At 44.6% G+C, this 9,953-nt stretch overlaps 1 protein-coding gene across 1 annotated transcript in view; it reads left to right on the top strand.

The window, feature by feature from the left end:
• The first annotated feature begins 432 nt into the window (after positions 1-432).
• The window catches only part of Inhbc (inhibin subunit beta C), a 13,684-nt gene continuing 4,163 nt past the window's right edge, over positions 433-9,953 (top strand). The window contains exon 1 of the mRNA XM_055611966.1: positions 433-938. Coding sequence (XP_055467941.1) covers positions 626-938 — 313 coding nt within the window. The 5' untranslated portion in view covers positions 433-625. The remainder of the gene's footprint in view (positions 939-9,953) is intronic.

Here is a 9,953-nt window from a genome sequence, read left to right as displayed (position 1 = left end):
TGCACATGCAAAATGTCACTTTTGTTTGTTTGTTTGTTTGTTTTCTGAGACAGGATTTCTCTATGTAGCTTTGGCTGTCCTGGACTCCCTCTGTAGACCAGGCTGGCCTTGAACTCAAAGAGATCTGCCTGCTTCTGCCTACCTGAGTGCTAGGATTACAGGCGTAGACCACCTGGCTTTTTTTTTTTTTAAGGCCTGAGTTCTTGTGATTGTCATGCCTCAGCCCCTGAAATCACAACAATCACAAAAGCTCTGCTCAGCGCCTTTTCCCCAGGCTTCACAGCAATTCTCTAACCTTTGTCCCCAGGCCTGTAAGTTTATTTAATTAACAACCAACCAGCAGTGGCAAGAGACAGACAACTCTTTCTTCAAAGCACCCTCATTGCCCAATCCCCACCCCTCCCCCTGTACTTCCACTGCCCTACTGGAGCATTCTGCCAAGTTCCACCTGTTTAGGCTTCATTTTTTAAGCCAGATGTTTGGCTGCTGTGTCTCTGACAGAAAGAATCATGCCAGCTGGAGGCACACTCCTCCCAGGGTCTCTGGTGGCTAGAACAGAGTTGAGGCCACTAATGTTGAGACGCTGAGGTGGCTTTGCATCCTTCAAGGAGGATCTCCCTCAGCAATGACCTCCTCCTTGCTCCTGGCTCTTTTGTTCCTGACTGCAGCCACAGTGGCCAACCTCAAAACTGGTGCTACATGTCCAGCATGTTGGGGGGCCACCTTTGACCTGGAGAGCCAGCGGGAGCTGATTCTCGATTTGGCCAAGAAAAGTATCCTGGAAAAACTGCATCTCCGCCAGCGCCCCACACTGAGCCGGCCTGTGTCCAGAGCTGCTCTGAAGACGGCGCTGCGACACATCTGTAGGCCTCAGCAGGAAACCCCACTGGAGCATGACCAGGGACAAGAATATGAGATCATCAGCTTTGCTGACCCAGGTAGGTTCATGGTCTACAGCTCTGCCCCCAAACTTGACCTCTCTAGGAAGGGAAAAAGTCTCCTCCCCAAGTTTGATTCTGACTTCCTTTCCCAAACCATCCTACCTTCCAGCACCCGGGCTCGAAATCTCCAGGTTCTCTAAGCTTGGTCAGGTCCACCTGGTGGGAGCTGGAAAATGTTAAGTTTTGCTTCTTTAGAAACTTCATCCCCTCTGGCTTCTCTCTCTCAGAATCTAACCCTCCACATGTGAGCCTGCCACTCCCCAGGCCAAGGGTTGATTACTGGTGAGTGTGTGATTTCTCTGGTCCCTGGATCTGTCAATAACCACCTCATCTTCTGCAAGAATTTCCCATTCATGTAAAAAGAGAAAAAGTAAAACACCATACCTCAGGATTACAGTCCTCATGTCAGAAAAAGGTCAAATAGAACTCAGAAGAAGAAATTCAGTCTTGGAGCTGGGCAGTGTTGGTGCGTGCCTTTGGTCCCAGCACTCTGAGGCAGAGGCAGAGGCGGGCCTCTGTGAGTTCAAACCCAGCCTGGTCTACAGAGTTCCAGAACAGCCAAGGACACACAGAGAAATCCTGTCTCAAAAACAAATGAAGGATCAAAGGTAGAGGAAAGAAAGAATTACTTCACAGAGAAGAGAGCTAGAGAGAAGATGAGGAAATCTTCCTGCTTAGAAACAAAATGCAAGGCTACCACAAGCTCCGTGCTAGGTCTGGAGACAGCAATCCTCACCATGTCTTTTCTCCTTTCCTGAATGGCTCCTGCTCTCTTCCTTCTTCAAGACCCAGCACAGTTATGCAGCAACCCCACCTGGGCTCCCACACTTGCAGAGCCACTCAGTAGCTCAGTGACCTGGGTGGTTAATAATAAGTTTTCTCATTCGTAAGTGAGGATGGTGAGAGGATAGCTTAGAGACTTAAATATATATAAAGTCCTTGGATTGCTAGAAAGCAGGAAGGAACAGGAAATCGAGAGTGCAAAGCTCCTGTCCGGGAGGGTCTCCTCTCTCTGTTTCTTCACTAGGCAGAAAGCCAGGAGGAAACTCTGAAATCTGTTTTCACAGAACCTGAATCCCCTCGCCAGGCTCCACTCTTACGACCTAGCAGTCTCCCACAGGCTCCACCTCCTAACACTATTACTTTAGGATTCAGATTTCAACATGATCCTCCCCCCTTTTGAAACGGGGTCTCCTTACATAGCCCAAGCTGGCTTGAAACTCACAATGCAGCTCAGATTTGGCTAAACACTCTCTGCCTTAGCAACACAAACCCTGGGTTTACAGACACAGGCCCAGCTTCAACATATGAAGTTTGAGGGAACACAAGCAAAAATAAATAAATAAATAAATCCACAGCAGCCTTTTTCTGACCATTCTAGCCCAACCTTCTTTAAAAGGCAGTGGCTGGACTCCAAGAGGTCAATTGTAGCGTAAATGATTGTCCAGCTTCTAACATACACTTTGTTTACTTTTGTTCCATTGATAAAGCATGTCACTTTGGCCAGGTCCAGAATCAGGGTAGGGTGGAACACTGGATAAAATCATGCAAACCAGGGTGTTCAGGGTGGGGGAGGCCAACACAGCAACCCACAGTAATCTATCTTCTGGCCCCCAATACTTCACTTCCTTCACAGTCTTACAAAATACAGCCACCTTCTGTAGGTTCTTCCACATCACATTTTCATCCATCCCACCATTAGGATCAGGTTTGAGGTCCACAGTGTCATCCCCTAAATCGGAAGGCTAAATCTCTGGTACTTTTCTCCAGGCTCAGGGATCTTCAGTGGTGTCGTAAAGCAGGCTCATACTGCCTTATGACAGCTGATGGCAAATGGTTCACTTATGTCACATGTCACATTAGAAGCTTAAAATTAGACTTCATGGAATAATTTATGCTAGAGAAACTGTCAATCTCTGCAAATCAGGGCTTTTAAGGTTCTTCCCTCCTGGAGACCAGCTGTTAAATATTTACTAACACACCACTGCCTATGTCCTAAAAATGAGTTCTATCTTCCTCCTTCCCAACTAACATGCTGAGGCTTACACAGGGAGAGGGTGACCACAAAAGACAGTCTCCTTCAGAACCCTATGGGGAATGGAACACAGACCCTCTTGGATATGTCTTGCTGGCCTCAATCTCAGGCTCCTCTTGCCTAAATGCTGAGCAGGTATGAGTCGCCAAGCCCAGCACTGGTCCATAGAGCCCTGGTTTCCTCTCTACCACAAGTCTCAGTGTACGGATAATTTCCTCCCTTGGCTGACTCTGCTCTGTGGGAGAGCTCTTGGCTCCTTGCTCTACTTCAAAAATGTCCTGACTTTTGAACAAGAAATGGCCACTGTTTGCAAGTGAATACAGAGCCCTCTAGTCTATCTATCCATCTATCTACTATCATGTACCTGCCTATCATCTATCTATCAATCTATCTATCTATCTATCTATCTATCTATCTATCTATCTATCTCATATCATTTATCTATCTACCCATCCATCTATCTTGGAACTCACAATCCATCTGTCTTGGCCTCTAGCACACAGCATTCCTACCTCTGCTTCCCAAGTGCTGGGATTACAGGTACTCCTTTCTCTTTTGTTCTGTACTTTTGCAGTGCTAAGGACATCTTTTCATTTTTAATTATCTCTATCTCTTAGTCCAAGACTACTCTTCCTTTGACTATTAAATTTTTCTTTAACACCATGGGCTCCACAACTTTCTTTTAAGAAACCAAACCCACTCTGGGGTGTTAAAATCCAGTCTTTTCTTTCTTATTTATTTACTATTTATATAGCATTCTGCCTGCATGTGTGCCTGCACACCAGAAAAGGGCACCAGATTTCATGATAGATGGTTTTGTGGTTACTGGGAATTGAACTCAGGACCTTTAGAAAACAGCCAGTGTTCTTAACCTCTAGCCATCTCTCTCTAGCCCAATACTGTCTTTCCTTAACCCCACTCTCTTACTCTCACACTCAATGTGTTTCTGATGAATTGGGTCTGAGCCAGGTGTTTTCAGGTTCATATTCAAGTGATTGGAAATAAAGGCCCACACAGATTTACAGAAGAAGCAAGACAATTTTATCTGGAGCAAACTGATAACACAGATGAGAGGGGATAACTGGCTGACATGAAAAAGGGCACTCGAGGGCTCCAAGTGTTGTTTGGGGCTTTCTTTTGTGGGGTTCAAAGAAAGAAGCTGGTTCCTAAGGAATGTATGTAGTCTATAAGGTTCACTATCTTGATTAATAGATTAGGCCATTCATTCATTTTCCTTCTCATAGTGCGTATGATTTTATCATATGCACGCCGGGTTATACATAAGATGGAAAATAGGGGATTCTCTCTAAAAAGTCACCAGAGGACAGTTTTGTCTTACTGTGCATGCACTCAGAACCAGTTCAGACCAGATCAGCCCTTTAGTTCTTCATACCTGAATATGTTGGGAATACATTTGAATAGAAACTGTCTGAATTTGATTGTTACCAGGGGCAGGGGAGCTCATATCATTGTTCAAGGACGGGAGAATCTGTAATCCAATGCAAGTAAGAGGCTAAGGGGTCCTAAAATTGCTGGGTGTGTTGCTGGGAGAGGGGCGTGTGTCTGTCTTCTTTGTGCAGATGAAGGAACAAGGCTGCCAAGTGCATTATTATAAGGGGGGTAGTGTGTGTAACTAAAACCAAATGGCAGTCTCAGGGCACCAAACTTTCCTATGCTTAGCTGCCTCAGATGCTCATGATTCTTTCTTTCTTTCTTTTTTTTTTTTTTTTTCAGTTTTTCAAAACAGGGTTTTTCTGTGTAGCCATAGCTATCCTGGACTCACTGTGTAGCTCAGGCTGGCCTCAAACTCAGAGAGATCCACCTGCCTCTGCCTCCCAAGTGCTGGGATTACAAGCGTGCACCACCATGCCGAGCAGATCTGGATTTTATTATTATTTACTTTATTTTTTTTTTTTGAGACAGTGTCTTAATTAGGATTTTCAGTGCTGTGAAAAGACACATGACCACAGCAATTCATTTTTATTTTCTTCCCTCCCCACCCCTATTCCCAACCCCCAAGTCAGGGTCTCTGTATATTCTTGGCTATTTCTGGAACTCACTCTATAGACCAGGCTGCCCTCAAACTCAGCGATCCACCTGCCTCTGCCTCCCGAGTGCTGGGAATAAAGGCGTGCACCACCACCTGGCTTCACTTCCTGGCAATTCTTATAAAGGAAAACATTTAACTGAGGCTGGTTTACAGTTTCAGAGGTTTAGTCCATTATCTTCATGGCAGGAAACATGACAGTGTGCAGGCAGACATGGTGCTGGAGAAGTTGCTGAGAGTTCTGCACAGCCAGCAGAAGAAGAATGTGTGCCACACTATGAATAACTTGAGTACATAAGCCGGCCCCCACAGTGACACACTTCCTCCAACAAAGCCACACCTACTCCATCAAGGCCACACCTCCTCATAATGCCACTCCCTGTGGACCAACTGCTCAGACACACGTGTCTATGCAGGCCATATTTGGGCCATACCTGCTCAAACCACCGCAGACAGGATCTCACTATGTATCCCTGGCTGATCCAGAACTCTTTGTTTAGACCAGGAAGGCCTTGAATTTAGAGATTCAGACAGCTATATCCAACAAGGATTTTTATTTTTTGGTCCCAAGGTTATTTTTTACTTTAAGAGTCTTTTGTCCTGGCATGGTGATACATGCCTTTAATCCCAGCACTCAGGAGGTAAGGACAGGCAAATCTCTGTGTTTGAGGCTAGCCTGATCTAAAGAGTGAGTTCTAGGACAGCCAGGGCTACACAGAGAAATCCTATCTGAGGAAAAAAAAAAAAAAAAGAAGAAGAAGAAGAAAAAGGAAGGAAGAAAAAGAGCCTTAAAAAAAAAGAAAAGAAAAGGTTTGTTGGGCTGGAGAAACGACTCAGAGGTTAGAAACACTGGCTGGTCTTCCAAAGATCCTGAGTTCAATTCCCAGCAACCACATGGTGGCTGATAACCATCTATAGTGAGAGCTGGTGCCCTCTTCTGATGCACAGGCTCACATGGAGGCAGAATGCTGTATAAATAACAAATAAATAACAAATTTTAAAAGTTTGTTTATTTGTCTACTTTGTGTGTGTGTGTGTGTGTGTGCGTGCACGTGCGCGCTCATACCTCTGTGAGTTTGTGTATACTATAATAGAGGTCAGGTCAAAGGGCATCTGATCTCTTGCAATTGGAGTTACAGGCAGCATACCTGATGTGTATGCTAGTAATTTAATCCAGGTTCTCTGCAGAGAGTCAACTGAAAAGGAAGAGAAAAGGATCTTACTTTTCAACCTTTCAAGTCATTTTAGAAATATTTTCTCTAAATTCTGCTGGAAAACTGAATATATATATATATATATATATATATATATATATATATATATTAATGTGCGTGTTTTGTTTTTTTGAAACAGGGCTTCACACTGTAGTCCAGGCTGTCCTAGAACTCACTAAGTCCAGGTTGGCCTCAAACTCACAGCAATGCTCCTGCCTCACCCTCCCAAATGCTACTAGAATTACAGGTGTGAGTCACCACTCCTGGCTCCATGGATCCCGCCACTCTGCCCCGCCTGTATCTTCCCTCTTCCCCCCTCCAATGCATGTCTCCTGAAATGTCTTATCACAGGAAGCTAAAACAAGACAATTGGCATTTTCAGCATTATGCCAGGAAATCTCTCTAGCTAAAGTCACAACTTAATTAGAAATGGTTTCTGGCATCCAAGTTGCTGCAGGTGATAGACAACTCCCCAACTTGAGTCCCTCTTTCTCCAAGTTCCACAGCAGCCTTCTCACTTCTCCTGTCTCTGCTAACAGGCTCTTCTCTGTCCTTCCGGACTTTGCCTGCCACTGAGGCCCAAAGTGAATGGTACAAATTTTAGGTGTGGTTTATGGTGGCAGCACCACATTTCTAATACATTCTCTTTCTGTCACTTATTATATGTTTTATATTAGGGCTGCTGCTGCTGTTATGGGAATTCTGTTTGTTTTGTTTTGTCTGTGGCTCGCACAGACTAGGCAATCACTCTACTTCCTGCACTACAGCAGCCCTAACATAAAAACCTTTTTCTTTTTATATTTTTAACATTGTTTTCTGTTTGTTTGTTCATCAGAGTCTCACTCTGCAGGTGAGACTGACCTAGAATTTCCAACAGTCCTTCTGCTTCAGACTGCAAGGAGAAAAGGCGCCCCTGTCACATTCAGCTTAGCAGTCGGTTCCCTGTTGTTGCGATTCTGGGTCTTGGCTTAGTGTAGCTGGAGGCTTTTGTGACCCGGGTGGTGTACTAAGGCCCCTCAAGCCACCATATGCAGACGACAGCTCAATGGCACTGGACTGCCTCTGAGAGACCCTGATCCTCCGAGGTCTCTTTCCGCAGGGTCTCTCACCAATTACAACACTGGCCAGCTACTTGCTAGTGTCTCACTGGCTAAGCCACTGCAAGGCATGAGAGTGCTGCATAAAGTCATGAATATTCCAAGGCCCTGCTCATTGGGAACCAATGATACAATAGTCTTTTGTTGTTCCTATTTTTTGCTTATTTGTTTGTATGTTAGATTTCATTCTTTATTGTTTTTAATTGTGTGTGTATGTATGTATGTGTGTGTGTGGACATGTAAGTGCAGGGGTCTACTGAGCCATAGGGGGCAGATTCTCTTGGAGCTGGAGTTGCAGATGATTGAGAGCCACCCAAAGTAGCTGCCAGAATTTGAACTTGAGTCCAGTGGAAGAACAGTTAACTCTCTTACCCACTGAGCCACCTCTCTAGCCCTTGCTTTTGTTTTTGAGGTCTCGTGTAGCTCTTGCTGGCCTTGAATGCCCTATATACCCGAGCATGACTTTGCATGCCTCATTCTCCTCTTCACAGACCCTCAGTCCTGGGAGTTGGTGCCTGTGCACCACAACTTGTCTTATTCCTGCTAGGGATGGAAACCCAGGCTCCATTCATGCCATGCAAGCAGTCCATCAGTGGAACTTGGGGTTCAGTTTCTAGCACGACAAAAATGAAACAAAAACCACACATGGTGGTATACTACTGTAATGCCAGCACCATGAAGGCAGAGAAAAGGATACTTCAGTAGGGAAGATGAGAGATGATGAGGAAATGGGCAGTTGTAATGGAGAAATAAAGAAATGTACCATCAGGTGTGATAGCACACACCTACCCTAACACTTGGGGGCTCAAGACAAAAGTGTCATTAACTCAAGGCCTGAGCTACTGAATAATTTAAAGGCCAGCTTTGTCTACATTGTAGGAACCTGTCTCAAGATATCACCCCTAAAAAAAATTAAGGTGATAATGTTACTACCCTTTAGAATAATTTTGGTGATGGACTGGATATGGGAAGAGACAGAGGCAATCACAGGGTTTACAGAGTCGAGAAGGCATCCCATCAGTGCTTTTCACACACAGAAAGGGGTAAATAGAAAGAGAAGCAATGACAGTGATGCTCTGATCAGAACAGATGAACCGAAGTGTGCTCGGAGGACATTCCTGTGCCACCATTACGAAGTTATTAATTTAGGTGTGAATTTGGTGATACCCAAATCTCCACAGGTCCAGTCTCCACAGGCAAAATGCCCTGACCTAGATATACAAATATGAGAATCATCTACATAAAAGACTTTGTTTATGACTTATGAGTATGGATAAGAATGCCAGTTAGCATAGACTAAAGGGAAATGAAGATGGAGGACCTCGAGAAGTTAGAGAACCTTTGCACTCAAGGTTTGGGCTGGACTGTAGCTTAGTAGAAGAATGCTGTCCCAGAACACAGGAAGCCCTGGGCTTTCTCCCCAGCAGTGTGCTGGCACATGCCTGGCATGGTGGCACACACCTGGCATGGTGGCACACACCTGGCATGGTGGCACTTACCGGCTGTGGTAGTGCACACCTGGTATGTTGGTACATGCCTGTAGTCCCAGCACGCAGGCAGCAGAGGCCAACAACCTCTTCTTCACGTGATCTCAGGGAAAGACTAACAGGTGAGTCAAGTTCACCTCTCCACATCTCTGTTTTCTGTAAAACCTATAAAAATTCAGCCAAGCTATTTGCTCCTTTGTAACAAGAATGGATTTTATTCCAGTTTCCAGTATGATACAAGACATTCCTTGCTTTCATCTCAGATTTCAATAGAATTCTTTTTCCCATTTCTGTTTCTACTAACAATTTTTTTTTTTTTCCTGAGAAAAGGTTTCATTCTGACCAGTCCAGGCTGGTCTCAAATCCACAATGGTACCCCTCCTCAGCTTTTCAAGTGCTGGGATTGATTGTAAGCATACACCATCACACCTGGCTTCCACCACCATTTTGTTTGTTTATTGGTATTTTTTGAGACAGGGTTTCTCTGTATAGCCTTGGCTGTCCTGGAGATCTCTCTCAAAGATCCACCTGCCTCTGCTTCCCCAAGCGCTGGAATTACAGGCCTGCACCATCACACTCAGCCACCACCATTTTTTTTTTAAGTTTTATGTGTATGGATATTTTGTCTGCATGTATGTCTGTGCACCATATGCATGCCTGGTGTCCTCAGAACCAGAAGGGACATTGAATTCTCACTGGAGTTACAGATGATTGTAAGCTGCCATCTGTGTGCTGGGAATTGAACCCAGGACCTCTGGAAAAGCAGCCAGTGTTCTTAATCTTTGAACCATCTCTCCAGTCCCTTCTATTATTCTTGTAATTATGACCACTTAAGTCATCTCTAAGAAGTGTCATACTTTATCATCTTCCACTTTTTTGTTGAGTGTTTTGTTTCATTTTTGTTTTTCAAAGCAGGGTCTTAGGGTTGGATATGGTAGCACACACCTTAGTTTAAGGATTTAAGAGGCAGGTGTAGGCAAATCTACACAACTTCAAAGCCATCCTGATCTACAAAACAGGTTCCAGGATAACCAGGGCTACACAGAGAAACCTGTCAGAGAAAGCAAAAATGAAATAGGAAGAAAAAGGAAGGAAGGAAGGAAGGAAGGAAGGAAGGAAGGAAGGAAGGAAG

Source organism: Psammomys obesus, unplaced genomic scaffold (assembly GCF_907164565.1).
Source record: "Psammomys obesus unplaced genomic scaffold, mPsaObe1.curated_primary_1811, whole genome shotgun sequence".
NCBI classification, from domain to species: domain Eukaryota; kingdom Metazoa; phylum Chordata; class Mammalia; order Rodentia; family Muridae; genus Psammomys; species Psammomys obesus.
This window is presented reverse-complemented; position numbering and strand designations above follow the sequence as displayed.